A 25,014-nucleotide genomic window follows, 5' to 3' on the forward strand; every position below is an offset into this window, starting at 1 on the left:
AAAAGCATTTACTGTTAGAGAAATAGTTTCAGTGGCCATTCACTTCAGTTTGACAGAAATAAACTGGCAAAGCCAAACAACCATTAGGTATTTCCACAAATAAATAAAAAGCAACAAACCCAGCTTGTTGGTTTGTGCTTATTGACACACTAACAGCTGCTAGAGCATCTCCAACATACTGAAAAATTTTGAATAAATGTTTAATAATCAATTGCACAGAATAAAGTTTCTTAGTAAGCAGTGCATGGCTAAGACTGATAATATTTAAATACTACACACCCATAAAATGCATCATCCCTTTCTGAAACAGACTGTAACTTAGGGTAGAACTTTGTATTTCTAATGTTGAGCCCTACTCAAGGTAGAGCCTGTAACCTGCAACGTTGTTTTTAAAAAATGACACAGAAAAATTGCAGGAAAAGGTAAATATACAGCATACATTTTTCATGTTGAAATGTTTTCATCCTCATATATCAAATGGTTGTCAATAACAGAGGCAGGGTCACTTGTAGTGACACAGCAAATAATTTCAATTTTCTTGTAATCCTCTCCCTCCCCCCGACAAAAATTGCCATCAGCCTACATTCAAACCTTTTTTTTTTATTTTTTTTTTTCTTTTAAATACTTATTCCAGTTCCAGAAGTAGTCCTGGTCAATGTTTCATGTGTTAGTGGACAAAATCAGCTTTTTTGTCCATTTATCAGTACACATTTTTCCTTAGTACAGATAATACCAGAAAATGTGTTATTACCACTTCTGATGTTTCAAGTTTGTCCTTTCAGTTTAACCCTTAACAGCCTGTGATATTCAGCCTCATGGCTGCTCAGACCTTTTGCTCAGATTCTTTCTCTTCTGCATTTCCTGTAATTCATTAATTGGAACTATATTTGCTGAATCATGGAATATCCTAAACTGGAAAGGACCCATAAAGGTTCATTGAGTACCACCCCTGCCTCTCACAAAAACACTTAAAATGAAATCATATTTAGAGAAAGGTTGTCCAGACACTCCCTGACCAACCTGAACTCTGACTCATCCTCCACAATTTCATGGTTGTGCTCATTTTTTTCTGTTAAAGGCTGTTGCTGGTTTTTTCAGCCTGTACAGACATAAATTTAAATTTCAGAGTTGTACCTCTTGGAAATCCACCAGAAAGTTGTTACCAAAATTTCAGCAGTCAGACATATTATTATGTTTAGCACTTTTCCTTCATAAGCTGGCTTTAACTTTAGGTAGTCCGCTGATTTAAGGTACAAATTACATACATCACCAGGTTCAATTTTCTTCTTTAGACACATAAACAAGATAATAAGGTCATGATCTCCTGTACCAAAGCTTCATGTTAGTTCTGGAGATTTATTGACTCTCTCATCTTCAAAGGTGCCATTTTCAACGGTGAAAATAAGGTTTTTCAAGCAAGTTTGAATCAATGGAGGAGGCTACAAGTTTTCTGGACAGAAGCAGTTTCAAGGATAAGTACTGCCTTGAGATTCCTGATTTTTAAACATTAAATACAAACTGTTCAAGATCATGAAAGCATATGATTTACTGGATTAAGTACCAGCTAACAGAGCTCAGGCAGAAATTATATATGGGAAATAATTCTCAAGGATATGTGGCAGTACCAGACACTACCACTGACATGGAAGATATTCAATGTTTCCAGTGGTGATTTGGAATTTAAACCGAAATTGATTCTGATGAAATTTTGCAAAACAAGGGGAAAATGGCAAACTGGTAGAAAGGAAGGAGGAGGAGCTGCTCTGAGCAAGCTAGGAGCCAGAAGGGGAGACCCAATTTGCAGACTGGGATAACATCTTCAGGAACACACAGTGATTTCTAGCTGAAGATGTCCAAGGATCTCACAATAAGAATCAATCAGGTACCATTCTGAAAAGGTTCAGGGAAAGGACAGAAAATTGAAGCTTGGAAATGTCAGTTGTAGGAGGATACAAGCTCTTTGTAGAACCACCAGAATAAAGTGCGAAAAGCAAAAAGAAACAATGTGGTCCTCCACCTCCAGGTGTATTCTGTTAACACAAAGTTAGTTTAAAAAGCTCTTCAATCAAAAGTTCTTCAATTCAAGAGAGAGATAATTAGGAGAAGCTAAGGAGATTTTTCTTGTTAGACCAAGGTTAGGCAAGGCAATATCTTGATCCCTTCTCCCTGCTGTACTGCATAACTGTGCACATTGGTTTCTCCCTCATCTTCATCCTCAGCTGCTCCTTTTGGTACAATATCCAGGGCCCTTGATCCACTGGACTTTGCACTCTACTAGCACCCACCAATGAGAAAATGTCTGTTTTGCAAGTCTTATTCTGGTGATTAATAAAAAAAGGCTGTGAACACTTAATTGTGTTGGAAAAGCGGTTTTTCTTACAAGGGGAAGAGCTACAAAGCAGAAACTAAACAATGAGAGTGCAGCTTTGATTTCTTCTCTCTCTCTCTCCAAAACCAACAGCACTTTAAAAAGGGAGGAATCAAACATTAGACATTTCCAAGTCATATGTATTAAATTCACTTAAGATATTGTTATCCTTGTTTAGATTTGAACATATTGGGGAATCTTTTTGTCTCGCAACTATTCCTAAAAGACTCTAAGTGGCTGGATTGCCTTTTTCTGACAAAAAGAAAAAATTCCTTCCATGAATTATTTACGTGACGGCTCCAATCAACGGTGTACCTGTCAGCCTCCCCAGCCAAAATGAAAGTTCACTATGTAAAGGTGCCAGGGGAGAGTGGCAGCCTCCCACTGCGAGTTTATAGACAGAACTAAGTCAGCACGCATTATGTGTCAGAGCCAACATCAGACAGAATCAGATCCTTTGATCTCAGACCTCCACAGGAAGCTTAGATCTCAGACAAATTAGATAAAAAATGAATTTATAGCAGATATGTGTCCTAAGGCACTCAGCTGAATGCTGTGTTTTGGAAGAGTATGGCAAATATCAAAACACATAAACTGCAGAATTTCCTCTCTCCTTCTCTCTCTCCCTCTGCTTTTGTGATAGACACTAATTAAAAGGAGATAAAAACTCCAGCTCGCCTTTTCCTGCCTCTTATGTAATCCACAGGCTTCAGTAAGAAGGAGGAAAAAGAAATTTCCAAAACAGAGTAAATGGGGGGTTCAGCAGGGTTATCTGAATGCCCTCAGATGTGTGCTGTTGGCAGGTGACATTAGGAAGAAAAAAAAAAAAAAAAAAAAAAAAAAGCCCTCAACCACTGTAAGAACATTTCACACTTGCAGAAAGGGAAGCCGGTGCTTTGTGCTGCCAGCCACAAGCCCCCGGGGCTGTCTGCTTTTCTGTGACCTCAGAAGGAGTCGGGTTTGATCAGAAGATGATGAAAGGACAAGTCTTGAGGAGGTGTTCGGGAAAGAGTTGTTTGTGGCAGGACCCTGGGGAGTAAAGCGGGACTCAGGGTGGGGTGGGTGGGAGTGGAGCTGCTTTGGGCTGCTGGGTTGGACTCACAGGGACCGTGCAAATGAGCCCTGGGTGGGTTTTTTTACCTCCAGTGTATCACGGTGCAGTTCTTCACAGCCTGCAAACCTGCCCAGACCTTTCTATCCCCCTCCAGCACCTTGAGATATGGACAGGGAGGAGCCCTGCTCCTCCAGGAATGTGGGGACACCGGGAGTGTTGGTCCCTGCCCTACTCCCAAAACGCTGGGAGAAATCATGGACTCATTGAATCATAGAATGTCCTGAATAGTGGGGAAAGGACCCAAAAGGATCACTGAAACCCAGACCCTGACCCTGCACAGGACACCCCAAGAATCACAGCATGAACATGAAGGGGGATTATGCTGCTGCCTTCAGTGTAGCTGGGAGTTCATCCCATCTGTATTAAAGGAGATTAAACGACAAATAGAAAAAAATCAGGGAGGAGAAGGAGGAGGCAATAAGGAGATAGGCCTTTTGAGAATGTGCCACTAATCCGATACAAACCTAGAGAATCCTGGAATCATTGAAGTTGGAAAAACCCTTTTAAATCATTGTGTCCAACCACCAAGGCAGCACCACTGTATTCAGCATTAAATCTCTCCCCAGCTGTCACATCCCACACATTTTTTGAACACTTGCAGTGATGGTGACTCCATCACTTCCCAGGGAACACCTGAACATGTTAAAAGACATGAACTGACTCTTTTTTGGTGTCCAGTCATTTATGAATTGCAGTCTCACCTCCTGCTGCAGACACTCCACTTTTATTTGGTCCTTGATTGTAGCAAGGCTTGGAGGGAGCTGCAGGAGGCTGTGCTTGTGCTCTGGGTCCCTTGGTGCTGTCCTGTGGTAGATGAGGCCGTTCAGTCCTCGTTTCTGCAATGAAACCCAGTCACATCACCCTCATACATCCTCTGCTCAGTGGAAATTATCAATTCAAGAAAAAATTTAACATATTGTTGAATATATAGTAGAATATTGCTTGAATATATACATATATATATATATATATATGCCACCAAATGCCTTGTCCACACGCCTTTGAGCACTTCCAAGGACAGTGCCTCCACCACTGCCCTGGCCAGCCTGTTCCAGTCCTTAACAATCCTTTCCAAGAAGAAACTTTTTGTGATATCTGTTTGGACTCAGACACCTTTTATAGGCATAAAACTGTATAACCTTGAACTATCACAGAATCATAGAATATTCTGAGTTGAAAGGGACCCACATCAATTACTGAAGCCCAACTCCTGTCTCTGTGTAAACTACAAACTATATCCTAATTACTGAACTTCCAAAAGCTTTTTCTGAGTTCTATTGTCTGAAACCCATTGTGGCCACTCTGGGGATTTGTTAAATAAAACAAGGACTAGACTGCAAGTATAAATTTTTGTAGAAATTTCCAACTTACTGTGGCTTTTGCTCTTCCTGAACCAGCAGAATGAAAGGACAATGGTGAATGCAGATGCTGCTGAACCCAGTATGACAACGAGGATCATGCTGGCCCTAGCTCTCACGGGCACAGGGAAGGTGGCAAATGGCTGGGACAGCACAGTGAACTTTGCCCCTGAGAATTTAAAGCAGCGTCAGTTTATTACAAAAGCAAGGACAGCAATTTCACAGCTCAAACACCACTCTATAGCTTTTTAACAGAGCCACTGTTAAAGATGCATTCAGAGACAAACCATAAATCCATCTGTCTTCAGACAGATCTAACATTAATGGTCAATATTTATTTGGGACTGAGTACCAGAACAACGCAAATGTGTAACAATATTTCTACAAGCTAAGTTTCAAGTTTTCAGTGCTTCCTGAAGCATAAACAGCTTCTTTGCATTCAACAATACTTAATATTTCTTCCATGAATTTGTCTAACTGACACAACCCCTACAATGCATCTGCTTCTGAGGCCAGACTGATCAGACCTCTACAGAAAACATGCATATTTTCTGCAAGAGAAACTGGTTGTGATAACACAGTTCCGAATACTGATTTTTTTTTTTTTTTACAAGCTATACCTGAATCATATAAATAAAAGTTAGGGAAAACCCAGAAACATTCACTGGCATAAAGATTAAACCCATGATGCAGAAAACTCCCAGTGAACTTGTTAATATTTTCCACCACGCTGATAATGAGCATTATAAATAAAAAATGTCAGTGTCCCTGCTGTTACACAGTAAATATTTAGTCTCTTGAAAGACAGAAGCTCTGGGTAATGCTCTGCACCCAGAGATTGTAAAGTTTTCTGTAAATGGCAGAATCTCCAGGCACTGCTCACAGTTTCTGTGTTCAAGAGCTTATTGGGTCTCAGGTGTGAATTACAAGGACTGGAAGATGCTTAGTACTGACCTTTTGAAATAGAGAGAGATTTTGATTCCCTAATTTATTTCCGAAACAAGTTCTGAATGCAGATGTGCTGGGCAAGGACAGGAGTTTAGGAAAACTGGCCCTGGTACTCTTTGTAGACCACCTTGAAGGATGTGGATTAGCACATCAACCCATTATCTGTCTCATTACCTGACTCATTATTGGTCCTAACTCCACAGTTCTAAACATTTTGATGGATGGATATTTCTTTTACTTGAGTTCTGCTTTTAATAAAAACCTAAAAGCCTTTTTTTTTTTTTTTTCATCAGTTCATTAAAAAAAAATCAGAAATGCTGTCAGATGGAGGCTTGGAGACTGGGGTAAGTAGCTGTAAGTACTTCTAGCAGAAACTAATTAGATTTGTGTCAGTGTTGTCCACCTGAATGAAGCCAAGCTGCATCAGAACAAGGAGGGAAGCATGTACCATTTGGGAGAAATCTGCCTGCAGGTACAAACACATATGAACTTCAGCTGAGAGAAGAAATCTCTCAGGTATCAAGGACTCTACACAGACAGGTGTTTAAAGGTGTTTTGCACTACTCTAATAGTTTGTGAATAGGACGCTGTTGGTTTAAATGGAAAGTAGATGTATCAAACCCATTGGGATCCATATCAGTGAAGGGAATATTACTGTAAAACAAGGAGCAAGACGATGCAGTGGTGCTGTGAATAGTCTGCTCTCCCTGGGAACTACCACTAAAACATTTGCGATTATTGCATTCAACATCAGCTGCACCTCCTGAGCTGTCTCCAAACAGTGAATTATGCCAGGGTAGGTGCATAGAGCAACTGGTTCATGAAGATGTATCACAAACATCTACTACTTGATTGTTTAATTTTGGTTTGTTTGTCTCAAACAACAAAAGTAAATCTTTTCATTAAGAATCTGGAAGTTTAAAAACCTTTATGCTGTCTCCAGCATGGTTCCGAATTACAAGGAGCAAAGGGGATTGTGCCTTTGGTGTGTGCTCTTGCAATGCACGTTAAAAGTGCGTAATAATCCGATCAATCTGATACCTGCACAGGTGCATCAGCTGCCTGTACACTTTGATACCTCTAAACATTCTCCATGGGGGAATGGCTGGAAGCTGAAAGAGGGCAGATTTAAATTAGATACTAAGCACTGGCACAGGTTGCCCAGAGAAGCTGTGGCTGCCCCATCCGTGGAAGTGTTGAAGGTCAGTCTGGATGGGGCTCTGAGCATCCTGGTCTACTGAAAGCTGTCCCTTCCCAACATAGGAGAGTTGAAACTCGATAGTCTTTAAGATCTCTTGTAATCCAAACCATTCTGTGATTCTATTATCCATCCTTAGTAACCCTCTGACTGGCTAAATATTTCAGAAAAGGGATCTCTGTTTGACCATTGTTCAGAAAAAAGAGTTTGGGATTTCCCTGAAACAGGTTTCTAAACACATTTCATTAATCTGTGCTTCCAGCCTAAAGAATCAGATCTTGTGAGGTGCTGACTTTCCATCTGCTCTCACTGATGAGAAGGTAGTGGGAGATGCATGTGTTTGGCAGCTCAAAATACACAAAAATCCCCCCCTTTGAAAGTCCCACCTCCAAGTGCTCCCTGCAACCCAATTCTCATTTTGCCAAGCCATGGGAAGCCCTGGATTTGGATGAGCCACTTGTGGCAGCCTAAATGTTTGCAGACTTCTATATTTTTTTTTCCTCTTAGATTTTTTCATTACCACTTGGCCATTTCACCAGTCATTTCTTGTACCCTCTGTTTTTTTTCTGGATGAGACAAGACATGATAGATAGATAGATAGATAGATAGATAGATAGATAGACAGACAGATATCATCTACAATGGTATTTATCTAGAGAGACATCCATGCCTATATACAAAGAGGAATGGATGGATGGATGGATGGATGGATGGATGGATGGATGGATGGATGGATGAATAGATGAATAGATGAATAGATGAATAGATGAATAGATGAATAGATGAATAGATGGATGGATGCAACACCATAATAGAGACGTTACACATGGTCTTACAACATTTATTTGTTAATATGTCCTTGGACTGCGTGCCAGACATGTTCCTGCTTCTCCACAGACTTACCTCAGCAGTCATCCTGAGACAAGAAACCAACACTTTGACCCCTCTATACCTTCAGAAACAGATTTAGAGGTAATTCCAGGCCCCCAAACAGATGCAGAAGCACTTATCTTGTGCAGACATATTGAGGATTTTCCAAGGCAGAGCTCATGGGGTGCCTTGTGCCCAGTGTCCCCCTCAATTGGCATTTCCAAGAAGGCATCAGCACACCTGCCTCCTCTCTACTGAGCTGCTCAGGGGCCTCTGAAGGTGCCAACATCATCTCCATGTGCTCTCAGGAGAGCCCTGGCAGAGCCCAGCCCTGGAGTCAGACTCTGAATGTGAATAACCACCTATAAAGGTGACCAGGTGCAGGCAAACAGTCAGGAAAAGGCACTATGAAAATATCCAGGAGCACAGATGGAAATTTTCTGAATATAAACAGGGGAAAAAAAAAGGGAATGAGAGGTTGCAATTTATAGGAAAAAAATTGCTTTGGCAACTTAACTGATTTTAAGTATCTGATTTCTTGGGATACATATTAGGGAATCCAGAGAGAAAGAGGCACCTTTTTCTGACAATACTTCTCTGTTCTTATTCATTAGATTTGAGAGATCTTGCATGAATAACACAGGAATCACACAGCTCCCCTGCTGCCTGGGGAATGCCAGCTTGGATGTGGAACAGAACTCAGGCTATTTAGAGGTTTGGCATCCCTCCACCCATTCAAACAAAGTTTAACTCCTTTTTTATAAATTCAGGCCACCTGTAGGGCTTTGATTTTACCGAATCAAAAAATACACAGAATATAGGGTTTACCTGGAGGTGATGTGACAGTGAACACAAGTCTCCAGTTTGTTCCTGAGCTGGAGACAGCCAGATTGGAAAAGCTTGCACATCCCTCTATGACCTGCACTTGGGTGAGCCCTGGAGAGTCAGAAAAAATCATATTGCAATTAACAGTAACCAAGTAAGGCTCACTTAAAGACCTCAGGAGGTCCTCATGACTTTAAGGGACTTCAGAAAGCCTAAATTCATTATCCATCTTAATCATAAACATTGTGTCTAACTCCAGAAAATTTCACAATAGGTACTCGGAAAACAAATTCCTGAGGGACTGGAGGGTTTCAGCTTCTAAATATTTATTCTTTGAGCTCATTGTGAAATGGCATTTTCTGTGTGTTATGGGGATGTAATGTGAATGCAGCTGTTAAAGGGATCAAGCAAAGGTAACAGGAGCTATAGAGATGCACTAGAAAGTTCCAAATATCCATTTTTTAAATTTAGTTCATGTCTCATGTGGCTAAGTACTTCACCAAGGTTAGGAGAGTAATAATGAGAGACTGTCCTGAGGGAATGGTCTCAAGGAGTCAACCACTGTAACTAAGGGACTAGCTGAATCTTCAATTCTTCTCTTATTTGTAGGTGTTTCACTTTATCTTTGGGTGATAAGGTCCTGTTGTTAAATCTCTTGGAATTTTTCTCCAGCTCTGTCAGATGCTTTGCAAGGTATTTGGCCATGGAAAATGTCTGTGGTGACTGCCCTGAGACAGTACCGGAGACATTGTCAGCTGGAAACTGGCAGGGAAAAACTCCATAGGGAGCATTAAAATGAAACCCAGGAAAGATAATTTCTCCTTCACATTGCCTTTTGTAATCTATCAGGGAATTCATTCTGACCCAACATTTGCCCTTGCCATGATTGTTATTTCTGTAGGTTCTTTTTAATAGTTATAGTTTACTTTGCAACTGGATCCCCATTTTATTGTGTGTATATTTGAGCACCAGCCAAGGCCTGGTCTTTCAGTGGTGCTGGCCAGGTCTGGTCTGCATACAGACTCTTGCAGTGAAAGGGGTGAAATCTTAAAGGCTGACAAATTTCCAAATGTTGGTTCAGGTGAGGGTGAGATGCTAGAACTTCCTCAGCATGCTGGACTTGCTCCAGTGATCACAAACACAGACTTTTGCCTGCTGAAAGACAACATGTCATAACTTTTTGCTTTATGAAGCAGGTGGTTCGGCATTTTATTGTAGTTAAGCAGCACAGGTGAAGGTACATAAAGCTGAATGTGGGCAGGACATTTCTACTCTGCCATTCTCATGTTCAGGGTATTGAACAACGTAAAGTAGCAAACTCTGAACTACAGCCAGGAACTGCCCAGGACAAGGTCTTAGGCCAAACCATGACACATATTAATTATTTAGCAACATAAATGATAAAGTTTCTCCTCTCTGTGACTCTGGTACTATTTAATTTGTTAATACCCAGTTAGTTTTGATTACACATATAGGGTTTTTTCTATCTCTGTACAGTATCTAGCAAACCAAACCATCAATTTCTTTACAAGTCTTCATGATCAGCTGTGATACATAAATAATCAGTAATTTATACTGTGAATAGATTTGATGGAGATGAGGGTATGTAGCTTTCTTTTTTTGCTCCACCCTAATCCTGGTTCATCCATCTATCACTCATATGATCCTCCTTATGAAAATGTCTGCACAGACTACCAAGATTTTCTTGGCTCTCATACTCGCTGTAATACAGATTTCATTAGAGGGCCTTGTCAGCTGTGTTCAAATACTTTATAATTGCCATTTCTAGTGTGTGATGAAGCCTGGAGTACTGTGCTGTACTTCTCAACAGAGACTAGCTCAGCTTTCAGGCACATATGCTTCAAAGCTCAGAATATTACAGATATATATGGGAGTCTTCCCAAAGATCTCTCAGGCAAGCTGGTATTTAACGTAGAAGCACAGCTAATTTGGAGCTAAACTGCCTTCCACGAGGCACTTTGGCTGCTGTCAGATGAAGCAGCCTCAGTGTGCTAGACGGGACCCATTTCCATTAAATGCTGCTTTCATGTGCTTCAAAAGATGAGTGCAATAAGGATGTTTGTCAAAGGAAAAACTGCAGCAAACTATTACATGCAGAACATCTGTACTATGCTGCTCTTCCTTTGCTGGAGTTTATTGACTATTAATTTGATGCATGTATCTTTTAAAGAATGTGAAGTGTCTTTATCTTCAGTGACTTTTCTTTTTCCCTTTCTTTCTTTCTTTCTTTCTTTCTTTCTTTCTTTCTTTCTTTCTTTCTTTCTTTCTTTCTCTCTCTCTCTCTCCCTTTCTCTCTCTCTTTTTCTTCTTTTTCCTTCCTTCCTTCCTTCCTTCCTTCCTTCCTTCCTTCCTTCCTTCCTTCCTTCCTTCCTTCCTTCCTTCCTTCCTTCCTTCCTTCCTTCCTTCCTTCCTTCCTTCCTTCCTTCCTTCCTTCCTTCCTTCCTTCCTTCCTTCCTTCCACAATAATCTGTGGCTCATCTAAACTTAAAGGGTTTAGGAACATGCCCTGAAAAAGGCATGAAAAGCAGCAGAAAACACCAAAGGATTTTTCTAACTTGTAATCTTGGAACTATCTTGGGGTAGGAAGAATTTCTAATTAAGAGAAACAGGGACTGAAAGGGAGAGAATCTGTGATCTACAGCATAAATGCTACTTATCTTCTCTAAATGTGAACTTTTCAACTCAAAAATAACTACAAATGGCTTTACCGTGAACAAAATACTTTCTCTGCAATAGGGAACAACTTTTTATTGTGTGTGCTTCATATATTTAAATATTTTAGCAATTAAACCAATAAGTTTGTAATCATTATAATTTCCAACTTCCCCTTCAGTAGCATATGACCATCTACAGGTGTTTGGTTCAGCATTTACTTAAACAAGGTTCTATACCTAAGAATGTTCACATGACCTTGAGGGAAATCCTCACATGTTTAGAGTTTTTCATGAGTTTTCATAATTCTTTCATAAGTTCATGCATTTTGATAAATGAGGATCAGAAGGGAAACGTTCAGATCCCCCATGAAAAAAACCTCTTTCACATTATGACATGTTAATAACAGTCCATAGGCAGTTGTTTCTGTCTGTACTTGGCCAGATCCTTTGCTGGGATCTGGCTGTTGTGGATCCTAAAGGAGTTACCCTAGTTAGCATAAATTGCAAATCAAGTGTTAGGATTTCTAATTCTTCATTCTTTCCTTTTTTGACCACGGATATGTCTTTTCAAGACAAACTATAGGATATACTTCCTTTAAGCCACCAGAGAGCAAAAATACTTTGTAGAAACTTTTTTTTCCTGTAGCATATGACTGGGCAGTTCACCAAACTCCTACTGCAACCTTCTGTTTTCAGCCCAAAGACTGGTTTTCAGCTGCAGTATTTCTCAGGGAGAAATCCTAAATTTATCACCATCATTTTGCATAGGTGCTTTGCCATAATACTTGCCATAGGAAAACAAATCCAAACCTTTCAGCACAGCCTCAGAGGAGTCCTTGAGATGAGCTGAAACAACCCAGGGTTCTGCAGGAGGCCCCAGTTTGTCAATTCTTTCACCCTGGGAGGAAGAACAGAAGAGAAGATTTTGTCTCCTCAGAAATGTCAAAGAAAGCTTTCATGGTTTTAACAACTGTAATTCATATATATATATATATATATATATGCCCTCTGTCTGACGGCAGTTTGCATTTATGTGTCACTCATTACAAAGGTCACAAAGTTCTTCATAACTTTTCAAGATGAGGCCACATCACAGGATGGGCCAGGCTGGAAGGGACCACAGTGGCTCATCTGGTGCCACCACCCTGCTTCAGCAGAGTCACCCCAGAGCACAGGGCACAGGATTGTGTCCAGACAGTTCTGGAATATCTGCAGTGAGAGAGACTCTACCCCCTCTCCAGTCTCTGTTCAGTGCTTGGTCACTGCACAGGAAAGAAGTCTTCCTCCTGTCCAGGTGGAACTTGCTGGGTTCAGTCCCTGCCCATTCCTCTGGTACCATTGCTGAGCCCCATGCAGCAGAGCCTGGGTCCGTACCAAAAATCCCAAATGTCAAAATAGTACAGAATTAACAGAAGTCTCCATCCACAGGGAGGTAAATTCTACCTTTCTGTCCAGGAAAATGATTTTTGGCTGTACAGGAAGCTGCTTCTCAATTTCTCCATCTGAGGGCTGCACCTGAACAGAGATGCTGTAGGGTCTTCTGTATAAGCATGTTTCTGAGTGTTGTCTGCTGCCATTTCTTTCACATGAAAAGAGATGGGGAAAAAAAAAAAAAAAAAAAGAAAAATTAGAAATAAAGTTCTAGATGTTATTTTCTGACCCTATTTTCTACCTATTAATTTACTTTATCATAACACTGATTCCTTGGGTGAGAGCAGCATGTATGGAAATAGGAAACTGTTACCACTTCCAAGTATAAAGCAGGACTAAAGTATGAAAAAATCCTTTTGTTTCATTCCCCAGTTTACAGATGGAAAAGTGAGAAATGAACAAAGTAATTTATGTCCCTGGTATCATGTTGGAAGTATGTGGCAGAAACAGGGATTTTATGGATTCATGAACCCAATGCCTTAGCCCCAAAATCATCATTGCAGTGCACTGAGAGCAGTGGAGCCTGCAAATGTTCCCTGTCCAGCAGAAAGATTTTCACTGAAGACCTTTGACCTCCTCTAAGAACAAAGTCTTGGTTCCTCTATACAAGCACAACACTTCCAGGGCTTTACTGCATTTAATTTTCCTGCCATCACCTTCCCAATCTGCAAAGTCTGCAGACAGAAATAAAGCAGTTACAGACACCCCCTTAAAAGACATGGGTTTTTCCAAGCCTGAAATTTAAATTAGAACATCCCAGGAGAACACTTTTGCATTTGAATAAAGAATCAACACTTTATTCTGAGCCTGGATCATTTCATTCCCTCTCCCAGTGCTTTGTGTCATTTAGTATCTCATATATATATATAATTTATATATATATGTGTGTGTGTGTGTGTGTATATATATGTAAAATGCTCTAATCTGCAATTGCAATGAAGTGTCTGGGGGTTTGGTATTGTCTTGAAATGAAAGAAGAAAAGCTATTCATTGATCTCTAGTGTTTGCTTAAAGGTGTTTACAAGCACAAGATGTGTGGAGCTAAAGTTTCCTTTGCTTTTAACTGTTTTTCTTCTAGTTTGGATGATGGTTGTGGATTTTTTTTCAGTCATACTCTGTATTATAAATGAGAAACTGTTCATACTGAGCTTATGGAAAATACTGGTTTTAACTACAGCTTCCAGAAAGATCAACTAAGGTTTTAAAGATATGTGCGTACCTGAAAGGCAGCTCAAGGATTGTAGTTCTAGTTCTTATCTTGGTTCTTTATCTTGTATTTTTGTCAGTGGGAAAGTCTCAAAGGTGGAGTTAGGTTTGAAATTCACATCAAGGGCATCAATAGGCTGCTGTTATCCACCTTCTTCCAAAAACGTGCATTCAGCTGTGTGACCAAAACTTACTGCAGGAACAACACACCAAGTCATTCCTGTTTTCAAGCTAAAGAGCTACAGTTTTCTGTGAGCTCCCTGGCTCCAGCTGAGCACAGAGAGGTTTTGGGGAGTCTTGGCATAGTTTCTGTAAAGCCCCAAATTTTTTTTGCCTCCTCAGCTCCTTTAAAACTTACAGCAAATAAGAAAAATGCCCTGAATTCACACCCCAGGTTCTACATGCTAAAACTGTGCTCATCTAGTGCATAGGGGAAGGCTGCTGCAAAATGTGGATCTAGGAAGTAGTTCTCATTCCCTGGGGTGAGTAGAATCATAGAATCATAGAAAATTTGGATTAGAAGGGACCTTAAAGATCATCTCATTTCAACCCTTGCCATGGGCAGGGACACCTTCCACTATCCCAGATTGCTCCAAGCCCTGTCCAACCTGACCTGGGACACTTCTGGGGATGGGGCAACCACAGCTTCTCTGGGCAACCTGTGCAAACCTAACAGTAAAAAATTTCTTCTTAACATCTAATCTAAATATCTCCTCTTTTAATCTAGAGCTGTTTCCCTTGTTCTTTCACTCTCTGGTAAAATAATGGTGAAGAAAACAGAACAAAGCAAAACTAGACATAGATACTTAAAATGGAAGTGTAAAAATGAGTGTCTGTGGGTAATTTGAACTTGGTTAACACAGCATGGAATGTGCTGTTTATATCCCACATGGTCCAACCTTACTCATGCTGTGAGGGAGCCCCTGCCTTAGGGCACAACCCTGCACACAGCAAGCTATATTCCTTAAAATGATGCCAGTGTGGAGGAGGAGAAAGGAGCATCCTGCTGCTCCCCTGCTGATTCATGCTGGAAGGAAAATAGGCCTTTCTTGGCACAGCTTTGCCCTAGGGAGATGGAGGTAGATAAGTGCTCATAGCCCAGCAAGGTCCAGAGCTAGACCTGCCTTTGCCTTCATACCATGGGCATGAAGGATGTGCTGTTGGCCACTGCCCTGGAGCCTCATGGTCGGCAGGAGCAGGCTGGTTTGCAATTCCCTGCTGACAGGGAGCAGCTCTGATGCTCAGTGCCTTGCAGCTCTTCTAGATGTGGGCACAGCAGTCTGGGGATGCCTCAGTCAGCAGGGACACCAGGCATCCCTGATTCTGTCACCACCAGTGCCTACACATGTCTTCTGAACAGGCTGAGGCTCCATGGGAGAGCAAGTGCCTGTCCTTTAGCAGCGGGGAAGTTTGAGGGCACAGAAACTGGAGGGTCTGCTGCAGGTATTATGGATTAATTGAGAAATTCTGTGGAGAGATTTGGGGCAGAGGAAATTAAGTATCCCTGAAATCAAGGAGAAGTTGTCATTTTATTTACAATTGCAGTAATAATTATAATCACAAAATATAAAATCATAGAATGATTTGGATTGGAAGGGACCTTGAAGATCATCTTGTTCCAACCCTCTGCCAAGGGCAGGGACACCTTCCATTATCCCAAGTTACTTCAAGCCCCAGCCAACCTAACCTTGGACAGTTCCAGGGATGAGACAACCACAGCTTCTCTGGGCACTTTGTGCCAGGGCCTCACCATCCTCACAGGGAGGAATTTCTTCCTGATAACTAACCTAATATAATATGGTAATATCATAACTAATACAGTTATGTAACCAGGATAATGTCAACAACAATAATAGTAGTGGGAAGAAAAGAAAGGAAGAAAGGAAGAAAGGAAGAAAGGAAGAAAGGAAGAAAGGAAGAAAGGAAGAAAGGAAGAAAGGAAGAAAGGAAGAAAGGAAGAAAGGAAGAAAGGAAGGAAGAAAGGAAGGAAGAAAGGAAGGAAGAAAGGAAGGAAGAAAGGAAGGAAGAAAGGAAGAAAGAAAGGAAGAAAGAAAGGAAGAAAGAAAGGAAGAAAGAAAGGAAGAAAGAAAGGAAGAAAGAAAGGAAGAAAGAAAGAAAGATTATTATTGTCTATTGACTTCAAGGGGAAGGAGATCAGGATGAGAGCCTGGGTCAAGGGTCCATCAGAGTCGATGGATTTGTGTCTACTAGAAAACTAAATGATGCCTAAAAAGAAGCCTTGGCACTGACACCTGATCACCTCTACCATTAAACTAGCAGTCCTTTTTAAGCTGTGGTTTAGATCCAATGGCAAAGTCCAGAACAACTCCCAAATGGTCTGGGAGTTAATACAAAAACTATTTTCACTTGGAAGTTTGGATGGGGCCATACTGAAATATGTCCGTTGGCCTTGGTGCCAAAGAATAGCCCCTGGCATATTTAATTTCCTAATAGACATTGAAATTAATTGAACAGTTGTCTGGTAATGTCTGCAATGCTAGTGTTGTAAAATCAATATATCCTTTGAAGGGGAAGGAAATTGGGAAGAATTTACGGAATAATATGACTAAATGAATCATGATACAGGCAAAGAGACATTTTTCTTTTTTGCTAAAGGGGTGGTGGTTGCTGGCGACTTCAAGGGATTCAAGAAAGGGAAGTGCAGCAAGGACAGGGTGTAGGCAAGAAGAGGACTTGCGGCAGGCAAAGTAGGTACAGTAGGAAGGATTGGGAGAAATTCAGAGGTTTTGGGTGAGAATGGGTTCTGATGTCATGGGATGATGAAATAAGCCAGAGCTCTGCTCTCTCAGGTGCAATGTTGGAGCTTTGTCTCCCCCTGAAGATCTCGTCACTATTTAATACAGATGGGAAGAGCAACACAAGCATCAGAAGACAATGAGGAGTCTGAGGTCATTCCCATTTTAAGCAAGAAAAGATATTTGTAGGATGATTTTTATTTCTACCAATTCCCATATTTTCCCATATAATAGGAAGAAATCAAAGAGAATCATGGAGCCCAGTTCCTGGCCCTGCACAGGACAGACCAAACAATCTCACCCTGTGCACAAGAGCATTGTCCAAGCACTTCTTGAACTCTGCCAGGTGTGGTGCTGTGACCACTGCCACCCTCTGGGTGAAGACAGTTTTCCTCACATCCAACTTAGACATGTCATGACATATTTTCAGGTCATTCCCTCAGGTCCTGTCACTGCTCACCACAGAGCAGAGATCAGTGCAGGCCCTCTTTGTCCCCTCATTCAGAAGTTGTAACTGCAATAAAGTCTTCCCTCAGTCTCCTCTTCTCCAGGCTGATCAAACCAAGTGACCTCAGCTTCTCCTCCTATGACTTCTCCTCTAGGCCCTTCTTTCATTAGAACAACGAATCTGATGAAGGGTCTAGATGTGGGATCACCAGAAACCTTTAGAAGGATAGGGACGGAGCAGACGCATCAGATAGGAGAGAAACATCCTCCAGATTCATTAGTGACTTCCATGAATCTCTGTAGATCAGTGGAAATGCCCCTATTTACAAAGCCAGTGGCGAGGAGCTAAGCCAGGCCTCCTCCATAACACACTCCCCAAGTTTACTGTCAGAGAAATGTCTTTTATTAAATGTAAACAGCATCCCGCCGGAGGTCAGAGCTTTGCCATGCTGCGTATCCCAAGGTAATACCACTTTAAGCTCCACATAAACTCTTAAACAGTTTCTATCCTAAAACCAGACCGTAGGTGGTACAGTTTTTTACGATATGTTATAATAGTGCAATAAATCTGTTAGCTTAAAATCGAATCTCCGTGGCCTTTTAGAGAAATCATCATTAAATGCAAGGCCCTGTTAATGATGCCATCCCAGTGAAATTGTTTAATCTGCTAGGGGGGTGGAAGGTCACCAAATGAATTTTTTATAATACATCAACTTGACACGCAATAGGGAAAACTGTAATAGATAAAAGCAAAGGAAAAGGGCACTGTCTTCTTCTGATAGGTCAATAGCAGCCAAGAGAGTCACTCATCCACTTTTCCTTCACTACCGTGCTCCTTTTCCATTTAATATGGACACCCAATTAATACCTCAGCACCATAGACAACCTCATTTTAGGTGAATTATAGCAATTTCTTCCCCCTTCTCCGAAATGAAAGTGATCACAATACATCATAGCATTGCGCGAATTAACGTTAATTGATTCGAGTTACCAAGCATTGATGGGCCACTTCTATAATCTGGTCCTTATTGGGAGCTGGAAGGGATGGAGGGAAGATTAGATTGCATCCCCCGTTGCTTTGACGACGGCGGTCACCTGATGGCTTGTTAGACAGTTGTAGGCTTCTATTGCCGGCCCCAGTGGGGTCGTCAGTAAACTGGAGTGATGTCCAAACATCATTACACGCTGCTCCGATATTAAAGCAAAGGGATTAGCACCTTATTGCAGGCAACCTGGATTTGTCATTGTGCTGTCGTTATCCAATTTCCAGATGATAATGTGACTGTGGCCTGCGGGCAGGAGGTCCTGCAGCCAAACCAAGGTGCCTGTGTATGTATACATATATTTTTTTTTTCTTTTTTAATACATATATATATACACACACACACACTTGTATACATATATACACATGCACACTACCCCACAAACACCCAGCACCCCAAGCCATTTAACCCTTTGCTCACCAGATTCCTGCTAACAAAGCATGTGGAAGAATTTTTCCCCCCTTTTCCATTAGATGTGCAGTGGAGGCTGAGAGCACGATGCCACAGCAGAGCAGGCTGGCCTGGGAGCTGACACGGCCATCACTCACTGGAATGTCACAGCAGACAAGCTCTGCTGATAGAGGTGACACCACTCACATGTTAAATAAGCGGGAGTGGGGACAGGATTGGTCCCTTGGAAACGTGGCCAGCAGCTCCTCTCTTCTGGTGCCTGCATCATGTAAATCATCACTATTGTCACGGGTCCCGTTAGTAGTTAGGAGGGAAAATAAATCCATATGTGACACGAGCAAGGCAGGCCTTGTTTGACAGCACCAGTGCTGGGATCAGATCTCTTTACAGTGATGGAGAAGCATGACAGAGACACTTCTGGATCTCCTGCACAAATCTGAACGTTAACTTTTGAGGGAACACTGGAATAGGGAATAGCTTCTCTTGAGCTGATCCTCTTCATTTTTAACTGAGATGCATTAGCACAAACCCTTCAGTTTCAAAGACTAACACCAGTGTGGTGGATATGAGGCAATTTATCCCTCCTTCTTCCCACAGAGACATGCAAAGTCCTATCCTCCTTTCCCCAAATCTCACTTACCCTCTCCACGTTCCTCTTCCTCTGCTTTCTCCTGCTCTCCTTTCACCTTTCCCACCTCCTCCTCCTTTCCTGCAGAGCGCCAGCTGAGTTTTGGAAGGCCATTGTCAGAGAAAGCAACCAGAGTTATGTGGGGAGTAGGACTTATAATTGCCTGAATCTGGTAATTCACAACTGTCACCTTTGAGTGAGAATGACAAAGTCTTGAATACTTTTAACATGTACGCTAGATACTAACAGAAATTTCGTTTAAAATTTAAGGCTTAGAGGTGAAATGTATCTTGGTGATAGACCCTGTAACCCCTACACTGTCAGAAGAGTTCCTGCCCAGGAGAGTAGTGGTGAAAAACTATTATTATATTTATCTACTGTTACTGGAAAGGCAGTGTGAAGATCCATGAAAAGTAGTTTGGAGACTTGTTTGAAAATTTGCAAGGGAAATTCTGGCTACACACAAGGCTCATATGTGAGGGGCTGGTTTTGGTATTTTCCCCTTAAAACCAGCTGGCTAGACATCATATTTTGTGCTTGTTTGGAACATCCTGAATGAAAAACATTTCTGCTTAGGCTGCAATTCAATTATTCTATTGACCATGGACTCAGGTCAAAAGATGCCTCCTTAGTTTTCCTTCCTTGATTTAAATATGAAGAAAAAAAGCACTAAAACAGTAGATCTGTGGCCTAATATCTACATAATTAAAGACCTTTTGTAGTAGCATCCTTATCCCTGGTATGACTGGGCCTTCCTTACATTGACAATTCAGCTTTAATGCCCAATTTAAATTTACCAGAAGCAAAAAATTAGTAACAGACTAAAACTTCACTATTGATCAGACAGATAAATATCCCATTGACACAGAATCCCTTCGCATAAACTCTTTTTACATCCATTATCACCACCTTCACTTTGGGAAGAGGTGTCTGAGTCTCTGAGTTCCAGATGACCACCCCCCTCTTCTGGCCCACCCCACAACTACTAAGTTTCCAAATCGGAAAAGAATTGACAATAAAAATTTCATCCTGATTCCAAAAGTACAACTTGATCACACAGTTTTTTTTGACATAACATTTTTTGTTCAAGTTTTAACCCCCACTTCATGCATATGACATTTCTTATCCCATCGCAACCACAAGGAACCCATAACAGAATCCCACTCCTCTGATGGAAAACCTTCTAGGTTTTTCATGTAGACTTTCCCACCATTTTCTAGACTTTAAAAGAGATGTTGGCCACCTAAAAGAGATGTTGGCCACCTTAACTATCCCCAAACTATTAAATAAATAAATAAATAAATGAAATTCATAATTTAATTTTGGCCATGTGGGGAAAAAATGATAAAAATAGTATTGAATGGAAATGTGAAATGTTCTCCTTCCAATTCTATTGCAAGGCACTTCTAGTTTATTATCTGAAGGAGGAACCTACTTCTATTTTTAAATGCAAATTTACCTCTCAATGCCTTATACTCTTTTGTTTCTGTGATGTCAATGTCCATTAGTATTGAGAGATTTCTCACTGGTATTTACTCTTGCAACATATTTTCACAGATAAAATTATATCTTCCAGACTTGCTTTGCCCAGGTAAACAAACTCTTTACAAAATGGTTTTACGATTCTATTCCTTACTTCTTAAAATAAACTCTGTTTCCATGATCATCTTAAATGTCCTTCCTTTTACTTACTTGGACTGCATTTGTCGTTTTTTCTACATCAGCCATGAGTGCGTGACACATTCTACATAAGAATATGTCTTCTTCACTGCCCCTGTGAATATCTAATCTAAAATTATTTAAGTTTAAATTAAAGGAGATTTTAAGGTTAGTTTAAACTCCTGAGTATCATCACTACCACATCTTCACTTGAGGAGTGTAGCAGATAAAACTTTGAAATAACCTCAAGTGCTACAATGTCTGCAGCTGTTGACATGGAGATTTTTAGCATCCTGCCTTTGCCTGCTCACTGGAGGAAAAACTCGCAAACTTGGCAGGAAAAAAGTTGTCATGTCTTTTTTTTTTTTTTTTTTTTCATAAAACCCTGTGCAACTCCACACAGCAGCCTGCCTGAAACCTGCACAAAGGTTACCAAATCCAAGCACTCTGGGGTTAGGAGGAGTCAGACAGAATTCGTCTAGTTTGAACTCCAGACCTGCTGCCTCTGTATGTGCCATGTGACACAGAGAATTAATTGTAATATCTCATTTAGTGCTCTGCATGGGAATTGCTGTTGGAATGCGCCATTCTTTGATAATTTGCTTCCCTTTTATTCCTTGCTGTGAGCCTCAAATTTCCTGCACAAGCACCATTTTTCACATGCTACCTCAAACATAACTCTCAACAAAAACAATATTTCAGTTTGTATCAAGTTAAAGGTCGAACAAGAAGGAGAAAAAGCACCCTGCAGTAGTGTGGAGATAGGGACTAAATTCCTTCTGGACTGTCCAGAATGATATTCCTGATTTTATATAAGGGCACCTGCACAAACAAACATAATGCATTCATCATTGTTCATCTTGGTCTCTCATATTTATATTTATACTGGGAAGATTTTGCAAAACAGGGATTTCTATCTGTAAATAGATCGCGGTATCTATTATACACAGGCATTTCACAGGAAGATAAACTTTGTGATAGACATCTCTGACTCTCCAGCTGTGCAAGACTATAGCACTCACAGCAATCGCCTCTGTCTCCTCTTGACAAATTAATGAGCCGTGCTTGAAGTGACCCTAACAAAGGAGTTAAATTAAAATCAAGTATAAAAGCACTTCAAATCATGACAGACAAGCCATATTTTTTAAAGGCTTGGCAGTGTGACATACAGACCTACTGACTAATACTTTAGCACAGCAGGGTTTCCAAGGCTCCCCTTCAGCCTCACTGTTCTGGGCTGCAAACAAACATCCAGTCTGCTGATTAGAGACATTTTTGTAGCTGTTCTTGTGTTATAGAACCATAAAGTCATTAAGGTTGGGAAACACCTCTTAGATTATTGAGTCCAGCCATTAACCCAGCACAACTGTTTTCACCTCCAAACCATGTCTCCAAGTGTCCCATTCATTCACCTGCCTCTTGAACACTTCCAGGGATGGTGACTCCACCACTGCCCTGGGCAGCCTGTCCCAATGCCTGACCACTCCTTCAGTGAAAGATTTTTTTTCCTAATGTCCAACATGAACCTCCCCTGGTGCAACTTGAGGCTGTTTTCTCTTATCCTGTTGCTTGTTACTTGGGAGAAGAGACCAACCCTCCCCTGGCTCCAACCTCCTTTCAGAGAGTTGTTGAGAATGGGAGTGATGCAAGACAATTCTCTGGTCTGAAAGGCCAAGGAGGTGGGCATGTCAGGAGTGCAGGTCCTGTGTATTTCTGATGGTCCGATTGTGTTTTGCAGGACTCAGGTGTGAAAACATTCCTCTTTTCCTTCCACAGAAAAATACACTGGAATACTTCATCTGACTTGTAATCCCAGCCCCATTATCCGTGCCTGTACCAGCATGTGCTGCTTAAATGGAGACGGATAGACAGTGGGGACAGTACATGTCCCAACAGGAAAACCCTGATTTCATTTCACAGGTTATCTGTGGCTTTATTGCATCAGAAATGTCAGGCATGAGTAATTCCAGAAAAGCTATGACTGATGGAGAGCAATAAATAACAGTGCAGAGGAGCCCAAGCAGCTGAGGGTGGGTGAGTTCTGAGCCAGTCCTATGGTCTGGTGATGTGAGTGTTCTCTTCAATAAAGACCCTAGGTCTTCCCATAATTGGGACAGTGAATCCAAGGCTTTAGGCTAGCACTGCTCTCGTGGCTGCAGTAAAACACCTGTCTTCCTAGGGAACTCTCCTGGTCCTTGTTGTTTGGAGTTTTTTCCTAGAGTGTGCACAGATAGGACGACAAAACACAGCTGGGCAAGCAGTCCCAGCATGGAGATGTCATTTCTGCCTGAAAAAAAGGCAGCCTCGAGGTTTCCTTGCTGGCCCACAGAAGATGGTGCTTCCCTCCTTTAAACGGTCTCTTGGGATCGTGTAAATCATGGAATGCTTTGGGTTGGAAGGGATCTTAAAGACCATAATTTGTCCACTCCCTGCTATGAGCAAGGGCACCTTCCACTATCCCAGGGTGCCCCAAGCCTCATCCAGCCTGGCCTTGGACACTTCCAGGGATCCAGGGGCAGCCACAGCTCCTCTGGGCAACCTGTGCCAGGGCCTCACCACCCACTATAAAATTTTCCACGTCATTTTTCTGCTGTTCCATTTTTCAGTGTCCTTCAGTGCAACACAAACAGCCCCACCAATGAGAGTGACACTGGTTCTGCTGATCCAAAATACAGCATCTCTTCAGCATTTGGCCCTGATTTTAGATTTGATCTTGCACTTAATAATTCCTCATTGGGCTTAATGCAACACCACAAAAAAAACCCCCAACAAAATCCCAAAATCAAAAGCACAAAAGCAAAGCAAAGCAAAACAAAACAAAACAAAACAAACAAACAAACAAACAAACAAAAAAAAAAGATAAAATCCTTCCCCCTCAAAAACACCCCCAAAACCCCAAACAAACAAGAAAAGCCACCCCACCTACAGCTGAAACAAACAAACCAAACACAAAACAATAAAACAAAACAAAGATTCCTACAGTCACAGACCACTATCCTCCTTGTGGCTGCTTCTCCACCATGAACCACACAGTGTCTACTAGAAAAGTTAAGCTTGTGAACAGCAGTTTGTATCACTGGCAGACATCAGGATGGTCCATGGGTCACCAGTAAATGGGAGAAGATGTGGTATTAATTACAGAGGGTAAGTCTTAGACAAATCCAATTTCTTTCTTGCATAGATGGAATAGATGGAATATACTAATACTTGGATAAGGCTCAGTAGTGCACAATATGAAAAAAAAAACCATTATGCAATATCAAGAGAGTACACAATAAGGTTGCCAAACATCAAATCCCATGTCACCTATTAAAAACAGATGGGATATTACCTTTTTCATATTACCCATATGCTTTTAATACGGTTTTGGGATCTGGTGCTGAAATACACTGCTGTCTGCTCCCATCCCAGCCCTGCTCTTCACAGCCTCCCCTACAGATAAGGGCTGACATCTGGGCTGTGCAAATAGTGGCTGTAAGAGGCTGAAAAGAGCAAGACAGGGACAGAGGAAGGAGGGAGAGAAAGGGTTGTTTGTTGCTGTGGAGGAGAGGGGGAAAAAAAAGGACCTGCAAAAAGTGAGTCTTGGTACTGAATATCAATAAAATACAGTACGTACAAAACTGACCAAGAACTCTGTAACTAGCAGAGCTCAAACGGGAGCTCCAGTGGGAAATTATAGGAAAGAAAAGGAGTGTCCTGTGTTGCTCTGTCAAAATGAGATGCAGGTCTGTTGCTGTACCTGCATGGAGATACAGATATAAAGCTAGTACTATAAAATACATGGGAGGTTTTGTGGGCTGATAAATCATCAACAGAAAAGTCAAACATGGGGGCCTAGATCATGTGGGATGTAGGATCTGGACAAACATAGGGAATTGGGTTCTCGAAAGTCAGAATTGAAAAGGAATTAAATAATACAGTGAGTAAACAGAAGACCATGTGCTCTCCTGTTTCTGTGGGAGAATGGGCTAATGGAATCATTGAATTGTGCCAGCAGAAAATAGGATTTAATACAGCTTTTGCATTTGGCACCAATATCATACAACCATAGAATACCAGATTGGGAGGGACCTCAAT

General features: G+C 41.3%; 1 protein-coding gene across 1 annotated transcript in view; it reads right to left on the minus strand.

The window, feature by feature from the left end:
- The window catches only part of PKHD1 (PKHD1 ciliary IPT domain containing fibrocystin/polyductin), a 237,385-nt gene that overhangs the window by 1,369 nt on the left and 211,002 nt on the right, over positions 1 to 25,014 (minus strand). The window contains exons 61-65 of the mRNA XM_066180094.1: positions 12,800 to 12,935; positions 12,167 to 12,254; positions 8,685 to 8,792; positions 4,854 to 5,009; positions 4,184 to 4,318 (exon numbers count right to left, since the gene is read on the minus strand). Coding sequence (XP_066036191.1) covers positions 4,184 to 4,318; positions 4,854 to 5,009; positions 8,685 to 8,792; positions 12,167 to 12,254; positions 12,800 to 12,935 — 623 coding nt within the window. The remainder of the gene's footprint in view (positions 1 to 4,183; positions 4,319 to 4,853; positions 5,010 to 8,684; positions 8,793 to 12,166; positions 12,255 to 12,799; positions 12,936 to 25,014) is intronic.

The sequence above is a fragment of the Chamaea fasciata genome, unplaced genomic scaffold (genome assembly GCF_029207755.1).
Source record: "Chamaea fasciata isolate MVZ Bird 193981 ecotype frontalis unplaced genomic scaffold, bChaFas1.0.hap1 SCAF_3, whole genome shotgun sequence".
In the NCBI taxonomy this organism is placed as follows: Eukaryota; Metazoa; Chordata; class Aves; order Passeriformes; family Sylviidae; genus Chamaea; species Chamaea fasciata.